At 36.4% G+C, this 23,915-nt stretch overlaps 1 protein-coding gene across 1 annotated transcript; it reads left to right on the forward strand.

Moving 5' to 3' along the window:
- Positions 1–2,826: 2,826 nt before the first annotated feature.
- RAD50 (RAD50 double strand break repair protein) lies at positions 2,827–23,288 on the forward strand. The gene is made up of 26 exons (XM_084295377.1): positions 2,827–2,859; positions 3,501–3,671; positions 4,072–4,155; positions 4,400–4,551; positions 5,186–5,371; positions 5,515–5,719; positions 6,230–6,358; positions 7,117–7,282; positions 8,097–8,290; positions 8,850–9,056; positions 9,369–9,551; positions 9,806–9,963; positions 10,903–11,078; positions 11,781–12,018; positions 13,097–13,286; positions 13,418–13,544; positions 13,797–13,990; positions 14,288–14,398; positions 14,971–15,063; positions 15,144–15,257; positions 16,072–16,199; positions 17,021–17,245; positions 19,762–19,847; positions 20,319–20,461; positions 22,349–22,482; positions 22,824–23,288. The coding sequence occupies exons 2-26, from the start codon at positions 3,543–3,545 to the stop codon at positions 23,008–23,010; spliced, it is 3,939 nt and encodes a 1,312-aa protein (XP_084151503.1). The 5' UTR covers positions 2,827–2,859; positions 3,501–3,542; the 3' UTR covers positions 23,011–23,288.
- Positions 23,289–23,915: the final 627 nt, after the last annotated feature.

A 23,915-nucleotide genomic window follows, 5' to 3' on the forward strand; every position in this document is an offset into this window, starting at 1 on the left:
AGACACAAAGTGTTCATGGTTGAGTAACCTCTGATTAAACCAGTGCCTGATGGCACAAGCTGCGCAACAGCTGGAGTCTAATGACCGCATCTTCTAGATCTGATGATATACAGCTCTTGATACATTATATTATCCATAGGATACCCTATTAGATTACCTTTTTTATGCACTTTGTCCACAAGATCATTATTAACAACATTATTTAGTGACATAACATTGTGAGAGATTGACCATTTCATTATTGAAAAGAAAGGTTAGTTGAAAAAATTAGATGTGGCTTAGAATTTTGGATTTTCCTTACGTCCAGAATTTTTGCTCAGATTCTTTTCCAGGACAGGATGGAATGTTGAAAGTATTTAACAAACTATCCTCAGATCATAAATGTCAGAAAATGAACAATGTAAAGAATTCATGGGTACACAGAAAAGTTGATAGATAGTGGTTGAGGAGTTAACCAGAAGCACTTGATTTTTTTTATTTTATTTTTTTTTATTGTAGGGGAAGCGGTTATCTTCCCTTTGCCCATTTTTTTCAGAGTAAGAAATAAATTACACATTTTATAGTGATTTGAACTTCTACTTCCTCATCCTAGTAAACACCAATGGAAACATCTGCTCTTGCAGTGCAGGTTCTGTCATTATATCCAATAACAGACATGCATATTGTACACTTTTCCAGTTTAACTGTTCCAGTTGCACCATTTTGTGAGGGTTTCCTAACTACTTGTTTTGCTTTTGAGAATAGGACATATATTAAACAACCTACAACATGCATCCTTACTACAAGCATTGTCTGTTTCCATTTTTTCTTTTTTCCTCAATTTCCTCTATTTTTTTTCTTTTTCCTCTATTTTTTTCTAAAAATAGTTTTAAAAAACACCAACATTTCAGACTTAACACTGTGACTATAAGCAAGTAAAACAGACTTAGGGGCAGATGACTGCATGGAACTTCAACTACATTATTTTACAATCTCCCTTTGACTGCATATAGGTGGCATTTCTGTATGATTTCTACTTATGTTATAATTTAATTAGGAAAATGAGTTTCTTTTTGGCTTGTTTGTTTGTTTGTTTTGGTTTGGTTTTAGTGCTGTTCTATTGCTATTCCATATTCAATATATATTGCTAGAATTAGTCACCTGGTAGCACGAAGTTGCTTTTGCTCAGCTGCTATAGAGCTCTCCATGGAACAATGGAAGATTTTCTTCACTTAATGTAAAAAGCTACTGCAATTTATTTTCACATTTTGATAACTCCAATAAAATTTATCTTTGTGCAAGACAACTGTCAATCCACAAGACAAAAATTAAAAAGTTGGATTGGTAATGGAGGCAATACAGTTTCTTTACAAATTGTTTGTATTTTATTTCCAACAACTTGTAGAGACTATAGTTGTAAAGTGTGGAAAAAAAAGTATTATATTCCTACAATTAAAACTTTTCTACTTGATGAGAGACCATCTGTCTGCGTTTGATAATCCGTGCATCGTAAGGGTATTTGAGTTGATCTGTACTGAATTTCTAAAGTGGAAAGCTGAAGTATGAGGGTTAGTACCTTGCGAGCAAGCATTGCCTTGGGCAAGGGAAGCCATTCTTGTGGGGACGCAGCAGAGGATCCTCACATGTTTAATCTGCTGTAATAGCACCTGTCTGTATTCTCAACACTTCTCTGGACCCAGATGAGACATGAGCTTCAAAACCATCTCATGCCACTTAGTTAGTCATTCTTTCCCTGGTTAGTGCTTTTATAGGGATTTCATTGAAAGTTTCCCCCAAACTGAACATAAATGGAGTAATCCTACAGTAAAACAGATGACTACACTTCATCCTTTTCCTGCATAAAGCACAAAGAGAATGACGTGGAATTTTTGCAGTTAGTATTCTAGATTTCCTACTAAGTACGGTGAATTACCAGGCTGTATAGTACAGCCTCGAAAACCATTTCCTGACTCTCGTCTGTTGCTGTGAGAGAGGGATGCATCATGCTTACATTACCACCAGCGTCATGGTGAACCACCGCTCACCCACAGCCCCGGGTACTCATGCTACCACTGGAAATACTCTCTACCATGCACATTACTAATTCGCCCGGCATGGCTGCAGCGTGCACCTGTGCTCTGCCTCAGCCCTGATGATGCTGTGCTGCCTTTTCGCACTGCGGTCATTTATCCCGCGCTGGGTTTGATTCCGCAGTGCGTAACGGGCAGAGTGAGTGGACATCAAACCCAGCGGCAGAAATGTGGTTTTCCTCCACCCGGCCTGAGCCTGAAGCGCCAAGCCGGACTGCTGAGCGGGTATGGAGGTTTCTGTGAGAAGGCTGCCACTTGGCTCTGAATTTTGAAGGCTTTGAAGGCTCCATTCCTGCTCGTAATGCTTAAGCTGGGGTCTAGCGGATCATGGGCCAGCCTTGAAGCAGGCCACAATTTTGTGCCGCCATGCACAGCGCTACAAGGCTGTGAGCAGAAGGCTGGAAACACCACCAAATAACCCCGAAGTGCCAATGTTAGAACTGTGAACTCTTAAAAGCCCCTCAACGGGAGGGGGGGGTCGCTGCGTGCCACGGGGAGACCCCTCGGAGACCTCTGTGGGGCGGCGGGGCTGGGGGAGCGGAGTGGAACCGGGCTGCCCCTTCAGGGCTGCCCCCTCAGGGCTGCCCATTCCCCCTCGCCCCTCAGAGGCCGGGGTCGGACCCCAAGAAGGACGAGGGACAAGGGGAGCCCCGGGCCAGCCCTGACCGGCCCCACGGCGCGGGAGGGCGGTAGCGAGCCGGGCCCGGCCGGGCGGAGCCGCCACAGCCGGGGCGGAGCGGGGGCGACCGCGGGGGCTGCCGGGGGGCCGGGGCCGGCACCGGGAGCGGAGGTGAACGGGGATGGAAGGGGGGGAGCAGCGGGGGGACGGGGGACGGCATCGCCTTGGCCGCCCCTCAGCTGGGGAAGGGAAGGGAAAGGCAGCAGGAAAATGTCCGCCCCCGCTGCAGCGGGAAACTCCGGCTGCCCCCCTCAGGGAAACGCCCCGGGTGTCTCATGGCACGGCCGAGGGTCCCCGCTGAGGGTCCCGGGGGTCCCCGGGGGTCCCCGAGCTGCCGTGTGAGGTGCAGGGGGGGGGCCGTGAGGCCGGGCCGCTGCCGCCGGGGGTTGCCTCGTGTCGGGATGGGGCTGGGGCCGTGACGCCGTGAGAAACGGGGAATGGAAAGTAACGATAAATAAAATATGCATAACAAGGGGCAGTGGCATAAAGCTCTTTTCTCTCACGGGTACTTAAAGGGCTTTTTTGTTGTTATTTTAGAATGGCTGGGAAACGGCGTGGCCTGGCCCTGAGGTTTGAGTCGAGCTCCTCAGTGCTGAGGGGGTTTGGCTTTCACGCGTCTTCTGCCTTGAGCCATAACTGGGGAACCTTGGAGTGTTTCTAACAATACACACACTGAAATAACCGTGTTGTCTCCTTTCAGGGATACGCAGGGATTTCACTGTCTCCAACTTTCATAGAGCTTTGTTTTACAGGGTTTGCGTTGCTGACTGCGGAAGAGCAGAAATTCCGCAGAAATGGCAAGGATTGAGAAAATGAGCATCCTCGGCGTGAGGAGTTTTGGCATAGAGGATAAAGACAAACAGATTATCACTTTCCTTAATCCAATGACTATTCTGGTGGGACCAAACGGTGCAGGAAAAACGGTAAGGTTTACGTGATTGTTTTCGTGTGCCAAGTAACTCTGAAAGCCTTGAAAATACAAAGAATGATTTCAACAGCAAGGTACAAATATTAGAAAAACCTTGCTGTTTACTGTAAATGTTGTATTAGCTTACGTTATTAGAGATCTGCTTCTTATCCTGGGCTTTGCAGGGCACTACTTGGTGTTTTTCATAGGAAATTGATCAAGGTGCTGACTAGAACTGTTTTTGCAAAGTACCATGTTCTCATGGTACTGAAAAATAAAATGTCATTTCTTATTTCTCTCTCCCTTCATGTTTATCTTATTTGTAAACGTTTGGGCTGTCACTGTGTTTTGTTTGTAGTCTTCATTGGTTATTCTTAATCGTCATTCTAATTATATACTTGTTTTTGTTTTCTTAGACTATCATTGAGTGCCTTAAATATGTGTCCACTGGAGATTTTCCCCCTGGAACCAAAGGAAATTCATTTGTTCATGATCCAAAGGTAAAAGCCACAGTGGTTAGATTTAGTGCACGTTTACTCCTCAGTAAAATACTTACTGTACTCACGCAGGGCTGTGATGGAAACAGGGATGCTCAAGTATTAGGCAGATGTGAGCTGACCGTACTGTCTCAGGAAAAACAGAACTGGGGGGACTGGAACACTCCACATCTGGGAAGTCATGTATTCCTCTGGGTGTTGAGAAGAATTTCTCATACTTGTTTCCTTGTTGTCATTTGTACTGAAGGTTGCACATGAAACTGATGTTAGAGCTCAGATTCGATTACAGTTTCAAGATGTTAATGGAGAGCTTGTAGCTGTCCAACGATCCATGGTGTGTACCCAGAAAAACAAGAAAACAGAGTTTAAAACACTTGAAGGGGTCATTACTAGAACAAAGTAAGTTTAATTATATCTTTTTATTATTTTTTTTTTCTTTCTGTAATGTGAAGATCAGTTTGGGTTTTGTATATTTTATGTATAAGATGAGAAAAATTCATAACGTGCTCTCTGAAGTTCCTGCCTGTGTTCTTAGATGGAAGGTCTGGAGTTCCATCGTTTGATCTATTAGTTGATTCAAAAATACTAACATTTGATAGCCACTATACTAAGAGCTACGTATATCAATTGACTTACATTAATTTGAAAATTGTATTACTGATGCTCTAGTTTGAAAGTAATCTTGTTTGAAATGCATAAGCTTTATTTCCTTTAGCACCATTTTAAGTTTCAGGATATGGTCAGTCCATGTTTACCTTCAGTTTCCCCTTTTTAAGAAATGTATTCACTTGGCTTTAAACAAAATCAGTCTTACTCCCTCTGGTGGTTCTGCATAGATTTTTTAACATGTAGCAACATTGACTGAAAACATTTGCTGTTAAAATGGTAATTGTAGACTTAAAAAACTGTTACTCTGTTTTGTAACCAATGCAATAGAATGTGCTTATACAGATTTAAATAAGCTTTTTGTTTGTTTGTTTTTAAAGAATTTCTAGTAACTGCTTTGTGGATTTTCTTTATCTGTGCTACATAGGCATGGTGAGAAGGTCAGTCTCAGTTCTAAGTGTGCAGAAATTGATCGGGAAATGATCAGTGCCCTTGGTGTTTCCAAATCTGTGCTCAACAATGTTGTTTTCTGCCACCAAGAAGAGTCCAACTGGCCATTAAGCGAAGGGAAGGCCCTGAAACAAAGATTTGATGAGATCTTCTCAGCAACAAGGTTTTTCTCTTTACTGGAATTGAATAAAATTAAATAAGAAACTGTCTTCTCTAGTAGTGTAGGTGTTAAAGAAAACGTCTGTGGCATCAGTATTGCTGTATTGCCTGTAGGATCTGAAATTTGTTTGTTTGTTTGTTTTAAAGGTATATTAAAGCACTGGAAACTCTCCGTCAGGTACGACTGAAACAAAGCCTAAAAGTAAAAGAGTGTCAGACAGAGCTGAAGTACCTAAAGCAGAATAAAGAAAAAGCACAGGAAATCCAGGACCATCTTAACAATAGAGAAGCTCAGCTGTCTGCTTCTAAGGAGAATGTAAAATCTATCGAGAGTCAGCTGGATCCTTTAAAGGTAATTTGTGTGATGTTTACATTAAGATTTTAGTATAAAACAGCACATAACGTTTGTTTGTTTGTTTTTTAAAAAAAGGAACTCAGCAAAATTTCAAAGCTGGAGGAATTTCCTGATTAAAATCTTGCAGTTTTATGTTGTTATCTCACCTTCTATTCTGTGGCAGAATTAAGCAACAAACCTGACAGATGCTGCTCTAATCTGTAAACAGTTATGGGAGGTTTAAAACATTGTCTGTGGAACTGTTGTAACAGCACTGATGTTTTTTTTGTTTGTTTTGTAGCTTAATTTAAAATGTCTTTCAAATTTGTATGTTAACTATAAAACTATCATGAATTATAACTAAAGCTAAATGATTTTTTTTTTTTTCAAAATAATAATGGTGAAGTTTTACAGTTTAGAGTAAAGTGTTGTATAGAACATTTTATTATGGGATTTGTAAACTAGTGAGATATTAAGGTCTCTTCCAACCTAAATGACTCTATTATTCTATGATCCTTTCCTTTGCAGTGTTCTCTGGCAGCAGTTGAAAAGAATCTCATGAAAGTAATGTTGCTAGACAACGACGTAAAAGCTCTGGAGAGCAGGAGGAGGCAGATGGATAAGGATAATCAAGATCTGCAACAGAAGATGGAAAAGGTTGCCTTTTAAATTCCATGTTGTCATCCTTTCTGCAGAAAAATCAAAGTCTGCCTTTTGCTACCATGTGAACTGTGTATTTTATTATGCACTAGATGCTGGTTATGAACACTTCCAAAGGCCAAGTAGCTCATTTGATAATACGAGATATGCAGCTTTATGGTACAGTATTTGTAGCTAGTTTCTGTGTAATTCAGATGTAAGAGTTAAATTGCTGTTTGTAGCTGATCCCTCCACCATAGATTAGCTTGCCAGGAAGAGAAATACTGACAAAAGTTATAGTAATAATGCCCTGCAATGTGGAACTTGAAAATATCTACCTCTCACAATATGTTCATGATAGCCAGCACTTGTTTTAGCCAGCAATGAATGTCTTCTGACACTGATTCTGTTCATGTCCCTGGAGGGTTTTTTATTTCTTTTTCTTAAAATAGTAAGTAGTTTTTATTCTTTTGTTGTGGTTGTGCAGGGGCGTTTAAAATTATTTTGACAGATGAACAAAAATGCTTTAGGATAGTGGTAAAAATTCAGATGAACTTGTCTTATCAGCATATGAAAAATAGTTGGTTTTTTTTCAGTTTTTGCTCATAGTATGTTTGATTTTTCTTAATGTAAGTCTTAGCATATAAATTTTTTATGAGAGGTGTTATTTTATTTCTTGGATTCTGTTATGGTAAAGCCTGTAATAAACATAAGATTATTTTTAACTGAATTCAGTTAAAAAGTTAAGTTTATTCTGTATTTTATTTGGTGTACAGGTTTTTCAAGGAACGGATGAACAGCTAAGGGATAGATACCAGAACCACCAGAGAACAGTGAAGGAGAAGGAGAAGAGATTATCAGACTGTAAGCGTGAATTAGATAGGGCCATTAAAGAATGCCAGAGGTTTAACAGTGAAAAGTCAGAACTACTCATTGAACGAGGTATGTTAGATGTGATCTATAACTTTGTATTTATGTTTAAAGCAATTAAGATCTGAAATAGAATGACTGATAATTGAAGATGTTTGAATGGGACAAACTCCCTGAAATGCGTGTTAGTTTTAGGTCAGTTGCACAACATGGTGTGGGGAATCTCACAGGTAATCAAACCTCAACATCTTTCCCCTGTATTTTTTTTAATGTGCTTGTTTTGAACTGTAATTACAACATGAAGTTTGTTTGTTCTTAAGTGTATCATCTTCTACAGAAATATTCAAAATTGATCATTACTGATACCATAAAACTATGTCAGTCTAGCAGTTTACAGCACATTTGTTTTCACAATCTGAGCCTGTACTTTGTCTAAGTGATGAAAATGTCTGCTAGCCAGTTGTGATTGTGTAAGTGTAACCAAGAAACCTGTGAAAGCAGAATTCTTGGCACTCCCACCCTCACATGTGAGGGCTGGGGACTACTCAGAGGGCTTTAGGACAGTACTCTTCTGTATATCATATATTCTCTTTTAGATGGACTGTGGGAATTGCAGTAAAGCAAATTGTAGTAGTTTAAACACAGATTTTAATATATATAATTAATAGATATTTATATAATTTATTTATATAATAGTTATTTCTATATAATTAATAGTTAACAGAAACAGTAATATTTTAAGCTATAGCTTGTTTTTAACACTTTAAATGGTTCAGTGTAGAAGATCTTAAGGAAATAGTTGCAATTGACCTTGAATCCTAAATGTATGTTCTCATTTTTTGAGGGGTTATGTTATTTTTTTTTATTTTATTTTATTTTTGTGCAGGTCGTCTACAACTGCAAGCAGATCGTCACCAAGAACACATCAAAATGAGGGATTCATTAATTCAGTCTTTGGCAGCACAGCTAGAATTAGATGGTTTTGAGCTATCACCTCTTAATGAAAGACAGATTACCAATTTTCACAGGTTATTGAAGGAGAGACAAGCGAGAGATACAGAAACTGCAAATCACTTAATGGTAAGGATTTTGTCATTTTAGGATTGTGTTATAATTCCGTATTAGTTGTTAGTCTGTTATTAGTCCATATGTGTCTTTATGGTCCTGGGGGAAAATAAATGAAGCCATTTTTTTTTTCCATCTAGTATTCTTCAATATGGCTTGCTTGAACCTTTCTGTGAAAATTAATTTTGGAACTAAGAGTGGTCATTGGGTGATCTGAATTGCAAAAGCTACTGAACAGGCAGTTCTGCAGATACTTTTTTCTCAACTGCCATCTCAAGCAGGTGGGTCAGTGACACTAAAAAGCCTGAGGAAGAATTTCAATGGGCAATTGTTAAGAAAACAAGCAATGTTGTTTTGAAGTTATCTTCAAAATGGAGTTGCTGTCAGACAACACTACCATTATGCATCTGCATTTTTGTATTGCTGCATTTTAGCGGGATTTTTTTTTACATATCTAAATATTTCAATTTCATGCATTATAATGGTGAATATTTGCATACTATTGTAAGAAGCCATTTTAAATGCTGTGTTTTTCCTGTGAGTGAATTAATATATTATTGTTCACTTCTTTCAGAGAGAATTTGCACAAAAAGAAGCAATGAAACAAAAACAGATAGATGAAATAAGAGATAAGAAAACTGGATTAGAAAGAACCATTGATCTGAAATCAGACATCCAAAATAAGAGACAAGCGGAACTGAAGAATGTAAAACATGAATTGCAGCAGTTGGAGGGGTCATCAGACAGAATTGTGGAATTGGATGAAGAGATTGTCAAGACAGTAAGTTAATGTAATTAAAGATTTCTACAAGTTTGAAAGTTTTTACAAGTTGTGAAAAGCATGAGCAACTTGGTACAGTATTGCATTTCAGAACTCTGCATCCATTGTCTGCTTTATGTTTCCTATACCAGCATCACAGCCTTTGGCATCGTGCATGTATTCTTTATAGATCCTGGAAGTATTATTGCTGTAACAGCTGCTGGATACTGCTGCTGGACAGTTTTTAAGAGCTTTTTTTTCTGATTTCTTTAGTTAGGAACTTATTGTCTAATGTAATTACATAAGTCTTTTGTGCTTTTGTTTTTTGATTAGGAACATGAACTGGAGAAGGCTGAGAGGAGCAGCAATGTAGAAACACTTGAACTGGAAGTGCAAACTCTGCAAAATGAGAAAATAAACCTGGACAAAGTTCTTCGGAAGCTGGATCAAGAGATGGAACAGTTGAACCTACATACCACAACAATTACCCAAATGGAGATGCTGAAGAAAGACAAAGTAATTTTTCTATCATCATCTCATAAGGAAGGGAAATTACATGAATACGGTCCCTTCAAGATTCGTGCATTTTTTTCCAGATGTTTATAAACGTTCGTATGTAAAGCTTCTGTCTGGCTTTATGGAAGCCATTAACTCTGAATGCATTGAGTGACATAAACTTAAACATATGAAAATATATTTATATGAACATGAATATATGAATATGTTTTTATGTGAAATTTTAAATGCTTTATTTCCCAATATTTCCCAAGGCAGACAAAGAGGAACAGATTAGAAAAGTAAAATCAAGACATTCTGAAGAACTGACGTTACTGCTGGGATACTTTCCAAATAAAAAACAACTTGAAGACTGGCTTCATGGCAAAAATAGAGAGATTAATGAAACAAGGGACAGACATGCCAAGCTTAAGTATGTATTAGTTTAATTATGTCTCCAGAAGTATTTATGCAATTATGAATTTCAGTGTTAGAAAGTTTTTAATATAGTTAACATACTTTTACTGTAATTCATCAATATTTATTTAGGTGTCTGCAAAATGAAAGAAAGCATTGTGCAAAATGTGTTTAATATATAGCCAATATAGTTCATGGTAGTTAATAAAATCATCATATTTGAAGTATGTCAGAGGCAACACTAAAAGCAGGTAACAAAATATTCTAATATGTCCTTAATTATTTATACTACCCTAGCTGTGAATGTGAAAGAATGTGCTTTGGGGAAAAAAAGACAGGAGTCTTCTGACTTTCTTAGGTGTTACAGAATGGTTATTAACCGTATCATGAACTTATTTGTGATATGGATATGTGTTCCTGATTTACATGTATTTCGTTGTAGAAAAGAATATGTCAGAAAGATATTAGGTGACATCAGCACACTGTGCAGCGATATGCATTAAACTTCTATAAAATCAAAAAATGAGATTTGAGGTCTAAGAACAGTCCATAATTGAGAAGTATGGAAGATGAATAGAAGGGTGCTAATGTTTTTTGCTCAATATGTTTTGCTCAATAACATTTTTTGTTCAATAGTATCTCATAAGCAATAATTAGGGAAGGAAGTAGGAGAGGAAAAGTTAATGATATTCTAGAAAGTCCCTTGTATGGATTTGACATTAGAAATTTGTTTCTCCTCATTAAGCGTCTAGAAAGCAGGAAAAGGAATTTAAATGAAACACTTTATGCTGTATTTAGATGAATTGAAAACTTATGCTGTAGATTTCTGGAAAAATCATTAAAGAACTGATGAATAATTCTGAAGTTAATCTGAATTTGGTATTATGGTGTTTTTCTTAATACAGTTTTTTTGTTGTTTTTCTGTAATATAAGAGTTTATTAATTAATGTTTCAGCAAACAACTGGCATCAGCAGAACAACAGAAGAATTTTATCAGTGCTGAACTAAGAAAAAAAGAAGAACAGTTGTCTAGCTATGAAGCAAAACTTTTTGATGTTTGTGGAAGCCAAGATTTTGACAGTAACCTGAACAAACTTCAAGATGAAATTGAAAAAAGTTCAAAACAGCGAGGTAAATTTATCCATAGCTCTACTTTTTTCCTCATTTTAATTGTAACCTAGAGACACTGAGACAGTCTGTAACTTGTGGGTATTTATATTTGCAGGACAATCAGCATAGAAACCAATTTAAGATTCAGTAACCTCCCTTTTAAACAATTTTCCCCTATCTTTACTACGTCTTCAATTTCACGTTTAATCAAAATCAGTTGTTTTAACTCAGTTAATTCTCTTACTGTATGTGAATGAAATACTGACTTTTACAAAACAAAAATGTAAATCACAACCCTTACACAACCAAGGATATGTTTGAATGATTGAATCTGCCAGTTATGAAGATGAGTACAGAACTAGACAAGTGGCATGGTTTTGGCCCATAGGGCCTACTGCTAACTGAAAGAAAGTAACTCCAGAAGGAGATTCACAAGTACTTGTTTCTATTGTTAATTGCTGAGGGATGAGTGTAGTTCAATAAAATAGAATAATCCAGGTTGGAGAGAATGTCAGGCTGTGATCAAGGGCACCATTCTGAAAATAGGGACAGAGCTGAATTCAGACCAGGTTGCTTAGGACCATTTTAGTTTCCTATCTTGATGATTTGCAGCTTATAGTTTTCTTTCATTTGTTGGTTTTTTAATGGTAAATATATAATAAGTTTAGATCTGATTATGCATTGTATATTCAACATAACATCTTCTGTTTCTCTTTAAACTAGCTGTGCTTGCTGGAGCCACAGCAGTTTATTCACAGTTCATTACACAACTAACAGAAGAGAACCAGTCGTGTTGTCCAGTTTGTCAAAGAGTTTTTCAAACAGAGGCTGAACTGCAAGATGTAATTAGCGATCTTCAGTCTAAGTTGCGTCTTGCACCAGACAAATTGAAGTCAACAGAGTCTGAGCTTAAAAGAAGAGAGAAAAAACGTGATGAAATGATGGGTCTTAAACCAATTAGGTAAAGTACTTCACAGACAATATTGCTGGAAGTCATTTTCTTTTGAATGTTTGTTTTTTGATTATTGAAAATTTTGTTGACATCAAGAAAGATTTATTTTCGGGCTAGGCAATTTGTTCAAAAATCTAACTGCACTTTAATAAATCTTGATTTATATATCCTTTAAAGGTACTTTTTTGTTACTGTCAGGTTTAGTATTCATTTATGATGTTCTTGAAGGAAATCTGTGAGACTTATAGCAGATTCCCAATGCAGTCTGTGTTTTCTTGTGGTTCAGTCAAGTGCAATTCCATCATTTGGGAATGCAGCTCTGTCTCTGATACTGACAATCCATAAAAGATTAGACTGTATTAAATCTCTTATGTAGTTTTTAATTAATTAAAATATTTTTGAAGTTGCAATGTAAAAAAAAAAAAAAATGTAGACAATGTTTTTTAAAAAAAAAAAAAAAAAAGAGAGAAGAGGTGCTTACAGTCTTTTCCAATTCCCAGGCTTACTTAATCTGTAATTTTAAAACTACAAAAATTACAGGCAGACTATTTTGTTGCTGTGTCCCCTTTTTTCTTCTTGTTGCCTCCCTCCAAACCATAAACAGCACTAGTCCTAATGAATTTTTGTGAGAGTCCTATTTTTTTTTTTTCCTTACCATACAAACAGGATTTAGAGTAGAGCATGCAGTTTCCCTGTCAGTGGGTAACCAGAGGCTCTGGTTTCAAAATATTTGAAGACTGTTATTCTGAAAAAAAATTGAATATATGTTAGAAGGTATACCTCTCTTTCACAAGAGGGCACTCATGTGCAGTGGATTTTATTTTAGCACTGGCTGTAGTTCAGTTGAAAACCGGAAGAGGTTTGTTGGTTGGTTTGTGTTTAGATCTCACCTGCCTACAATGAGGGATTATTACCTTAGCTGGTTATATAACATAAACTCAACTGAACATGGGCAAGCTTAAGGGGATACTATTGGTTCAATTCAGTCTTCTGCTATTCAGTCATATCACAGATTTTGCAAACTTGAATGTCTTGAACTTATGCTGCTGCTTTTAACGAAGTTTCATGGATTTGTATTTTATTCAAGGCAAACAGTAGTGGAACTCCAAGAAAGGGACATACCAGACTTGAGGAACAAGCTGCAAACTGTGAACAGGGATTTTGCACGCCTGAAGGGTGAGATAGAAGAGCAGGAAACACTCTTGCAGACAGTTCTGTCTGAGAAGGACGGTGCTAATGCATGTTTACAGGACATAACACTAATGGAAAGGTACCAGGTATGCTCTGTATTTCCTTTCAATATATAAAACGGTATTTGCTTGCTGTACACGTAGTTATTCAATAACATATAAACTAAAGCCTGTTAAGCACTAGTACGGTAATAATAGGGCTTTACTCTTACTTTTAGGCTGATATTAGGGATGTTGAAAGAAAAATTGCTCAGCAGGAGGCTAAGCTGCTAGGGGTCGATTTAAGTAGAACCGTTCTACAAGTAAGCCAAGAAAAACAAGAGAAGAAACACTTATGGGACACAGGTAGGTCATATAAAATGATGTTTTGTTTTTATATTGAAAATAATCAAACTTGCTGCCAGTAAAATATAAATTTTAGTTTACTTATTTTACATTCAAAATAACCATATTCTAATAGTTTTTTTTGGTCTTTTGTTTTGTTTTGTTTTTTTGATTATATTAACTTAGTTTGCAGTTAGATCTGTCATAAGGAAGACAAAAAATGTTGTTAGTTACAGATCAACTGTTTCACTGCGTGTGTATTTTCATCTACAGTTACTAGTAAAATTGAGTTAAATCAAAAAATCAAGCAAGACCAGCAGAATCAGATTCAGCAGCTTAAGAGTACAGTTAATGAACTTAGAGCAGAGAAACTTCAGATTTCCAGCAGCATGCAGCGTCGTCAACAACTGGAGGAGCAAATAGTGGAATTAACCACTGAGTTTCAGTCCTTATATAGAGAGATTAAGGTAGGAAATAATTACTACCCCTTAACTATGTTGTCCTTGAAAAACAAAGAATCCAGTAATATTTAATGTTCTGTAATCCTAGCAATTCAGATGCATTTTAAAACTTTTGTCCTGTTATACTATGCATATCTCTGGAAATTTTCAGCACTTTATTTAATACAAAACTTTTTTCAGAGTAATGAACAAGATGTAAAAAAAAATTAAGTACGCACATGGCTTTTTTTTTTTGCACTTGAAAAATTGTTTATCTTTGACAGAATGAGAAAATAAAAAGGACTTTCTCCAACTGCTTTTCAGGAAGCAAAAGAACAGGTATTTCCCCTACATGAAACTTTAGAAAAACTGCAGCAAGACAAGGAGGATCTAATTAATAAAAGGACTGCAACTAATAAAGAAACACAAGAGAAGGTTTGTTTGCATTTGACATAGTTGGGAGATAGGATTACATGCTGGTTTTGGGGCATGGGTGGAAGCCATGGTAATGAGTTGACTTTTAGGAGACAGCAATTGCTTTACCTAATGCTTTAGATTTGTGGAGCTTTTAGGGAAGAAAAGGAACATAACCAAGTCAGGAAATCAACTCAGTTGTAACTAACTTTTGGTGGTCTTATCAAAAAGCTTCTAGGGACATTTGGCAATATTTAGTGTGACGTGTAGTGCTAAAAGCCCTATCTAGTAGGTCTAGAGGAACAGCAATGATGGTTGTGACCTTTCCTTGGCAAGGGACACACCTGTCTTTCTCAGGGCAAATGGCCCTCTTATGTAAGCACAAATGAGTGATTTACCATTTGTTTTGGAAAACAGTTTCATGGTAATAAGGAGCATCTGGATTTCAAAAGTTGAAGTCTTTTGTTGGTAAATTAAAGGGAGTTATGAAATGAATCGTACCTTAGAAATAGTGTTATCCAGTTATCTTTTATACATGTCACATCAGTTCTTGGACATCCGACTGCAATTCATTTGAAATCTTTTCGCTGCAGATAAATAGCATAAAAGAGAAAGTTAAAGATATAAACAAGTACATGAAAGAAATCGAAAGCTATATTCAAGAAGGAAAGGAAGACTACAAGAAGGTAACCTAAAAAGCAATCAATAAAAAGGTGCTTTTAAAAGTGTTTTTGTATATAAATAATATACCTTTTTATTTTTATAGCAAAAGGAGTCTGAACTTGATGAAGTAAACTCTCAGTTAGTTGCCTGTGAGAAACAGAAGGAAAAGATAAGTAAAGAGATGGAAATTATTCGACAAGATATTGACACTCAAAAGGTAGGTTTATTGTTTTAGCATAAGGTATATTTTGCATTTATACCTGAAGTGATTTCTGGCATTGGTTTAATTCCGTGTAGGCTCATTCATACAAAGTTTGTCTCCTCTTGATGTACTTAATGAGTTGTTAGTCAGAATAGCCGCTATATGTGCATCTGGCTGAAAAAATCCTGTGATTTACATATGCAAAAATTGATGCATTTTAGAAAAAAGAATTATCTCTAAGTACAATTTTGTGGTATTTCCTAAAGGGGTAAGTCTGTTGTGACAATAACCACTGTTTTCAAAACTAGCTTTGTGTGGAAGATACCTATCTACTGAAAGAAGACCGCTGTGAGGTGATCCTAATTGCAGGTCCCAAAAGTTGTTAGTCACTCCAGATTTTGTTGTGTGCTTTAAATCATTATGTATGTATTTCAAACCCTATTTACATTCTTTATAGGAAAGATATCTTTCCCCACTCTATCCCACTATCTTACCTGTAGAATTGAGAATAGGGGAAAATGTGAAATCTCACCCCAAATGACTTGCCCCATTTGAACCACCGACTACGGTTCACACACAGGATCACTCTTACGTTCACCTATGACAATAAATATTGTAAATATTATTTCAGGTTGAAATATGAAATGATAATTGTGATTTGCATTATACTAGGTTTCTAGTGCAAAGTTAGTTCTTACTATGGTACTTTTCAGTGCTGTCAATTGTTTTATGCTTGTAGCAGGTTTTAGAGTTGTGCAGAGTTTATACTTTGTTATTGAGCATCGATATATTGAAACATCATAGAACTTCTTGCTTTCTGTGGAGACAGATACAGGAAAGGTGGCTGGAGGATAATCTGACTTTGAGGAAGCGGAATGAAGAATTAAAAGAAGTTGAAGACAATATAAATAGACTTATGAAGGAGATGGGAGAAATGAAAGTCCCGCAGATGAAAAAGTAAGCGTTTTCAAAACACAGCAGAGTGTTTTGCATAAGAATTCACTAAATATCTGAATATAATACTCACTGTGTTTTAGTGTTTCCTGTGTTCTTAGTGTGTACCTTTCTCCCCATTCATGTAGACTACTTCCTCCCTCAAACTTGTGTTTGCATAATATTCCCATGACAACATAAATGACTCAGTGAAATTACGTAGCTCTAGCTACAAATGCACACAAGTATATACCTGTTCAAATCTAATCCGTTTGTTTTAAAGACTTCCACTGTTAAGTCTGTATTTAAAAAGAAACTGATGTCTCTGGATAAAAGTGTTTTATCTTCAGTGTGCTCAAATAGGTCTCAGCTGCAAATCATTTCAGTATTTTAATGTTAATTGTTTAGATAATAAACACTGATGAAAAGGAATTATCCTAATTCAGTTTCTTATGTGCAAACTATTTATGTAGCTTTCTAGATGCTACCAGACCGTTCATTGCATTTTTTTTGCTCAGTATCCTGATGTAATTCCTGCAATTAAATCTAATTTATACCTCTACATGGTGCACTTTCATCTTTGATAGGATTAGTGAATATTAGTCAGAATGGTGACTTTAATATGTTTTTAAAACTTAATATGTTATATTGCTTATAAAAACAATAAACATATGTTTAAATAAACATAAGCATATTTTAAATGTCTTAGTTCGAGTAATTTTAACTGTTGCAATCTATATATACAATAGAATGAGTTGCTAACATAAACTAAAAATTAGAACCTTGACTAAAATATAGCGAAACACTAAATACAGAAGTCTCGTGTATCATTTGTGGTTTGACAGTGAACAAAAAAATTTAGAGGAGAAAATAGAAGCTCTGAAAAGAAACCATCATGTTGCACTTGGCCGACAGCGTGGATTTGAGGAAGAGATTGTTCGGTTTAAAAAGGAACTTCGAGAGTCACAATTCAAAGATGCAGAGGAAAAATACAGGGAGATGATGATTGTTATGAGAACAACGGAGCTATTGAACAAGGATTTGGACACTTACTACAAGGCTCTTGATAAGTAAGTACTGTCGTATGAGGATAATTCTTTTTTTCAGTTTTCATTACTGCCTTGGTGCAAAAGCAACTCGCAATTTCAAACATCCTGGTTTAACTTTTAGAAATAGTAAATTAACGTAACTTAGAGGTACATAATTATTTTTCTTTATAAAATCAAATATCTAAGTATTAAGATAGAATGTTGTACCTTGCTATGTTACTTCTATTATTTTTTATATTCATCCCAAAAGTCCAGTTGCCGTAGCTTTTTTATTTTTTAATGCCTCCAGAAGAGAACTGATTCCTAAAAGCAAAGTAAATTAATGAAAATGTGCTGCAAACTGCACAGGATTATTAGAGTATAGGAACTCTGTAATGTATATAATGTACATAAAATAAATGAGGGACCTTTTTTGAGTACTGGTTGTACATGTTAGGACACAATTGCAATACAACAAGTCAAATTGAGAGAGAGAATAGAGAAATGAAGCCAACACATCACCATTGTTAATCATCAGAGATTGTTAACAAATGTGAACGAAAACATACAGTGCTTTTCCCTGCCTTCTCTCCCACTCCCCCCATGCATTGTTCACTTATAATTATGGAATTGCAATGAGCCAGTTGCAATAATACTAGGTTGGTGCTCAGTGGCAGTTAGAAGTAAAAGTTGAGTATTAGGAACAAAATAGAGAATGAGAGAAAAATATCTGGCCACCATAGAAACTACAAATTCAGAATACAATTTTGGTCTCCTCTATTAAAAAGGACATAATAAATCTGGAAAAAGGAGCACAGAGAGCAGTAATGTAGTTAAAGGTACAACATAACTCTCCAGAAGAGATGCTAGATAGATTAGAAGTTTCCATGTTGAAAAAAGGTGACTGAAGAGGGATGATAAAGGTTTCTTAATTTCTTGAATAGTGTGGAGAAGGGGAAAAGGGAATGATTGTGAAAATACCAAGCAGTAGTTCGAAATACAAGGTAGTACTTTTTCTGGCAACACATAATAAAGCTGTGGAACCCATAATTCACTGGTCTATTTGGAGGCTAAGCTCTAAATACATTTGAAAAGATTGTATGAATTCAGAAAGACAGGTCTCAAACGCTATTAAATACAGAGGTCTGGAGTACCCTGCTTTAATCGTTTTTAATGATAAAATAAATATAGTTAGTATTTGGATTTAAGCCAATCCAAAATTTATTTTGTGAAGATTTAAATTGTACAGAGCATGTGTAATTCTTCCCTTTCAGCTTAAATGGAAATGCACTCCAAGAATTTCCCTTTTAGAATTCAGAATCTTTTGTATGGTATCAAATCATCTATTGTTTCTATTTAAGGCAAAACAGGAAATCAGTCTTGTAATTTCAAGAAAAATAGATAAGCATCACTTATTGGTAATCGTCTGAAAAATCAGTGAGACAAAATGTTAACTCTAATGGCCAGAGATTGAAAGCTGTGTATGTAGCTGGGAAAAGCAACATTTGTATGCTCTTCTGTGCTATCTGTTGATCTTTGTTGATTTAATATTTACAGGTTTTTGTTAAATATTCATGAAGAATGCATTCTTGGGTTTAATCAACAGTAGAAAATGCTTTATTCATTATTCAGACATAACAAATCATATTAGAGTTGAGACTTCAGTATTCCTCACAACAGGTGAAAATAATTCCTGTAAAAGGGAGGAGATGGGAAAAGTGTGTGTGTGTGTATATATATACATGAAGTCAATTTCAGAATTACTTTTGAATACTGCCATATTTTTGGAAGAAAAAACATTGGCAGAAAGCAAGCAAGCATTTTTTTTTTTTCCTTACAAAGCGCTATTTGTTTAAAAAGTTAGAAACGTAGCACAATGTCCTTTTGGAATGCTTTTACGAGGAATCATCTATTATTGAACTAAAGACATGTAGACATGATGGTTTCAGGATATCATGTTGAATCAGGGAAATGAAATAAAAAAATATTAGTGACACCCTATATTACTCTTGCCACTGAAGGTAGCTCTAATCATAACATCTCTTTAGGTAATTACAAATTAAATTCTTGATAGAGAATTCTCTGCTCCAAGGAAACTTCACTGGCTCTCCTTTCCTACTGAGACTCAGTTATCTGCACTGCAGGGTGGTGGGGGACTGGCAATGAGTAACACTATTTTTATTTTGGAAGGCTTTAATATCAGATTCTTCTTGGAGGTCTGAAAATATGCCTTACACATAAATTATAAATCTCCTTAAAAAAAAAAAATAAAAAAAAAAATAAAAACCTTTACTGAGTGACTGATTACAAATCATTTTGTCTTTATTACTCTCCTACTTCTTGAGATGGAGTTGTTTGTGAGAGTAGAAGTATTCACATAACAGAGTGTGTTTGATCTTTGTACATTTCTGCATTCAAAATGAACTAGTAGTTACTGTAATTTTAGTCAAAGTATTTAGAGAATGAAAAGTGAGCTCTCGCCTTCCCTAAAGCTCCTATGAGTCCATAGCAGTCCATGGTTGCACCTATAAAAATCTGCAATTTTTTTTTTCCTGTAGAGCAATAATGACATTTCATAGCATGAAGATGGAAGAAATCAACAAAATAATTCGTGACCTTTGGAGAAATACCTACAGAGGACAAGGTACATGTGGGTTGGTTGGTTTGTTTGTTTGTTTGTTTTCACAGTTTTGTCCATATTAATTTTATACCGAGCACTGCATAGTGAAAAGTGTTTGTTCAAACTATGGAAAATCCAGGATATGAAAATGGTTGGTTCCATTCTAAAGGCTGCATCTGTTGGTCCCCCCTATAGTCTCCTTTTTATTACATGTTACATGGGTAGTTATATGATAAATAGAAGTAATTTTCCCTTTTCCATGTTTTCTATAGTTGTTTCCTTGAGTCAGGGGAGTTGCCTGGGCTTATTTCTTTAATTTTGGAAAAAATTAATTTCAAATTTTTATCTATTAGTAGGAGTTATGAGTAAGGTGTTTTTTTTTTGTTTTTTTTTTTTTTTGTAGTTACTGTATGTTGTAGCTCTCAATTATGTTTATTCCAATGCTATTTTAAAGATCTTTTGATAAGGGAAAAACTGTTTCTTTTTCATTTTCAGATATTGAATATATAGAAATTCGCTCTGATGCAGATGAGAATGTTTCAGCAGCTGATAAGAGAAGAAGCTACAATTATAGAGTAGTAATGATAAAGGGAGATACAGCACTGGATATGAGAGGAAGATGTAGTGCTGGGCAAAAGGTAATATAGCTTTTTTTTCTTGTACGTCATAAACAGGATTTTGAAAGCTGCAAGAGTGACACATCGTAAAATGAATCCGGTAAAGAAGTGGCTCCAACTCAGATTTACATTCAGTAAACATGACTGCATCTGGATTATGCTGCCAGTATGCAGTATATGATTGGGAGCGTCCGAACCCTATTTTGGGGTGTCCAAATTCCTTGTTTCGGTTGGCAATTGGTCTGAGTCTGTAGGTGTGAAGGGTTCAGCCTTGCCGCGTTCTCAAGTTCATCTAGTCTTTTTCTTGCTAGTTACATCTGAAGTTCCCATAGCTGTAGGTCTATTAACTTGCTCCTGATTTTTTTTTCCTTCTTGAGGGCTGATCCTTTGTCATCTTTTCACAACTGTGTCTGTTTTGAAGTATGCTCAGATCTCTTTTTTCTCCAAATTGCATTACTCCCACCTCCTACTGAATATAAATAACTTTTCAGTTCATGTCACCAAAAAGATGAACGTAGAAAGTGACAGAAATACCGCCAGGACTGCTCTTACTACTTCTCTGCTGTAACAATATCTGTCCATCCTTTGTGCCTTCTACAACATAAAGAGAACACCTGGAGAACTCTCCCCTACAGGCTCACAGAGCCTGTCGCCTTTGCACAAGGTGCCAATGACTACCTAGGCCAAGCACACTGTAATTGTGAGGGAGATACCTTCTCCTTCCTCTTCTGCAGTGGGAGCTGGAACTCTTTGGCTCCCTTTCCTCTGCACCAGCTGAAAGGGCTATGGTTGCAACAGATATAAATCTCTTTGATAGCGAGGAAGAATCGCTATTATCTGGAGTAATATCTGCCTACTTACTTACCTCCAAGAGTAGCAGTTCTCACTGTGTCACACACTGCATCAGAGTTTCACTGGCAGCCAGGCCTTCAGCTATCTCCTCTTCTCACTTTTGCCTGACAAGATGGTATTGACAGTAACAGAAAATGAAATTGAGGAATACAACAAGATGGTGCACAGTATTTTTAAGCATGTCCAGCAATAGCAGCACTAGAGTCCAGCAACACCAGTGTCTTGAAAGGATATTCTGTGAGAAGATGCGTGCTGTATTGTTGCTTGAATGTGAAACATGCTGTCAAATTAATTCCCACCTGAGTGTAGAAGTGTACTTGTTTTGAAAATTCCATACTAATATTGGGGGAAATCCAAAACTTCATATAAAACAGCAATATAGGCAAAAAATGTCTTCTCCTAAAGTAGTCTAGGATGTTATGCTAGAGTCCTATGTAAATGAGAGTGAAACTTGTTCACGGTTTCTTAGCTTATATTCTGAGAATTATTCTTTGATCATGAACTATGATGCCAGCAGTCATGATATTTGGAAAGTATTTTTTGTAGCACAGTTTCCATCAAGTGTTCTGTAATTTTCACTAATTCATGAGATCTAATAAAAACACAATTAGGCCTTATAATACAAGACTGGTTTGTGAGTTGTTCAAATTACTATCTTCAGTTTTATGAAGGAGTCAGGAGTTCTGTATTTCAAACTGACTGATGCACATACAAATTTCCACCATCTCCCTGCTAATAGGATGGGGTTTCAACAGAGTATAGGAATAATGCTGATGGCAATGTTGTAACATTCTTACGTTGGGCTGGAATACTGAATTTCAATAGCTCTGGGATTTTGAGAATTTGACTGCTCAGGTATGTTTCCAATGTTATGTTGTAGAAGGGATCTTTCAATTCAAACCTGAAGTTTTAATTTATTTTTTCAAATCTAATTAGTTATCATCATTTTGTGAATTATGTAGACTTTAGTCACAGTTTGTAATGGCATTAAAAATAACATATTAGGCATCGTTTCTCTATAAACACTCTGAAGAGTGCTTTTTCTTTTTCCCTTAGGTGCTTGCTTCTCTTATTATTCGTCTTGCTCTAGCAGAAACGTTCTGTCTCAACTGTGGCATATTGGCACTAGATGAGCCTACTACCAATCTTGATCGAGAAAACATTGAGTCTCTTGCACATGCCCTCGTGGAGTAAGTAATCTCTTCTTGTGAAGCTTGGATATTTTTCAAATTTTAATGTTAGTGATTGGTGTTAGGAAGTGATTTTATTTCAAGCTGACCTATATTTGTTGACATACGTTGATATACATGCAAAGCAGTAGCTTTAGATTCCCTTTCCTTTATCTGGATGAGGAAAAAATAATTTGTATTTTGTTGTTGCTGTTTTTTTTAATATGGGTAAAAAGAGGTGCTGATCTACATTAGATTGCTTGATACTCGTGTAGTTTTCAATAGTTAAATATTTTCGTACAAATTCGCTAAAACTAGACAGCAATATAGATTGAATTACACTGAATAATATCTCTTTGTAGGATAATAAAAAACCGCACAAAACAGCGTAACTTTCAGCTTCTGGTGATAACTCATGATGAAGATTTTGTTGAACTGCTGGGCCGTTCTGAATATGTGGAAACCTTCTACAGGATACGGAAGAACGATGACCAGTGCTCTGAGATCATGAAATGCAGTGTCAGCTCCCTTGGCTCATATGTTCATTAGCATTTCAAGTAATTAGGTATTATAGACTGGCTTAGCTGCCAAACTTAGAGGTCAGAGGAAGACATCTGAAAGTGTAGCTCCTTCATATCATATAGTATCATGAAGATTTTAGCTCAAGTCTGAAACTATTACATTTTTAACCTTCATATCTCTGTACTTACTTCTGCATCTGGGTTCAAGTCTCACCATGAGTTGAGAGACTGTAAGTGAATACAGGGCAGTTAACTTTTAGGTGTATTTTATATTTTAAAAGAAAAAATAAAGTGTTGTTCTTGGTATATGTCCTGGTCTGGATCTAGATGCACATTCTTTGGAACAGCTCTAGATCTGTCGGTACAATAGAGTTTGCCCTCCATCACTTTGTTATGGCAAGTTCAGAATTGATTTGCATCTCTCCAGACAAGGTATGTTTCTAGCCACCTGCCTCATCTACACAAAATTCACAGGATTCAAAAAAGATGCTTAGTACTGTTTCTGCAAGGTACTATTGCTCAGAATCTTTACAAAGTATGACACCTTCCTTCAGACTGAAGGAAAGTCCCATCTAAAACTGGATGACTGAGTGAAGGGATGACAGAAGCCTATTTTAACCATATTCTCTTTGTTTATTGTGGGCAGAACTGTCATGTAGTGTCACTTAGTTTATGATGATGTTTACAAGAATTGTGTCAAAATCTAGAGTACTTGGTCATATTCAGATCCTCTGTAAGATAGAATCGACTTCTGTAAAAATGATAACAGATCTGCCCCAGGGAGTTAGTTTGTATGGATGCTGATCTTCACCACCCCTACTCAGAGCTCTTCTGAGCTGTTTGCAGCATCACTCAATAGCAAAAGGAAACCAGCCACTTAGTTAGAATGACAGCGGAAAGCCAACAGGACCTGATCAGCGTTAACTCTTGAGA

The sequence above is a fragment of the Netta rufina genome (genome assembly GCF_964035555.1).
Source record: "Netta rufina genome assembly, chromosome: 14".
NCBI lineage: Eukaryota > Metazoa > Chordata > Aves > Anseriformes > Anatidae > Netta > Netta rufina.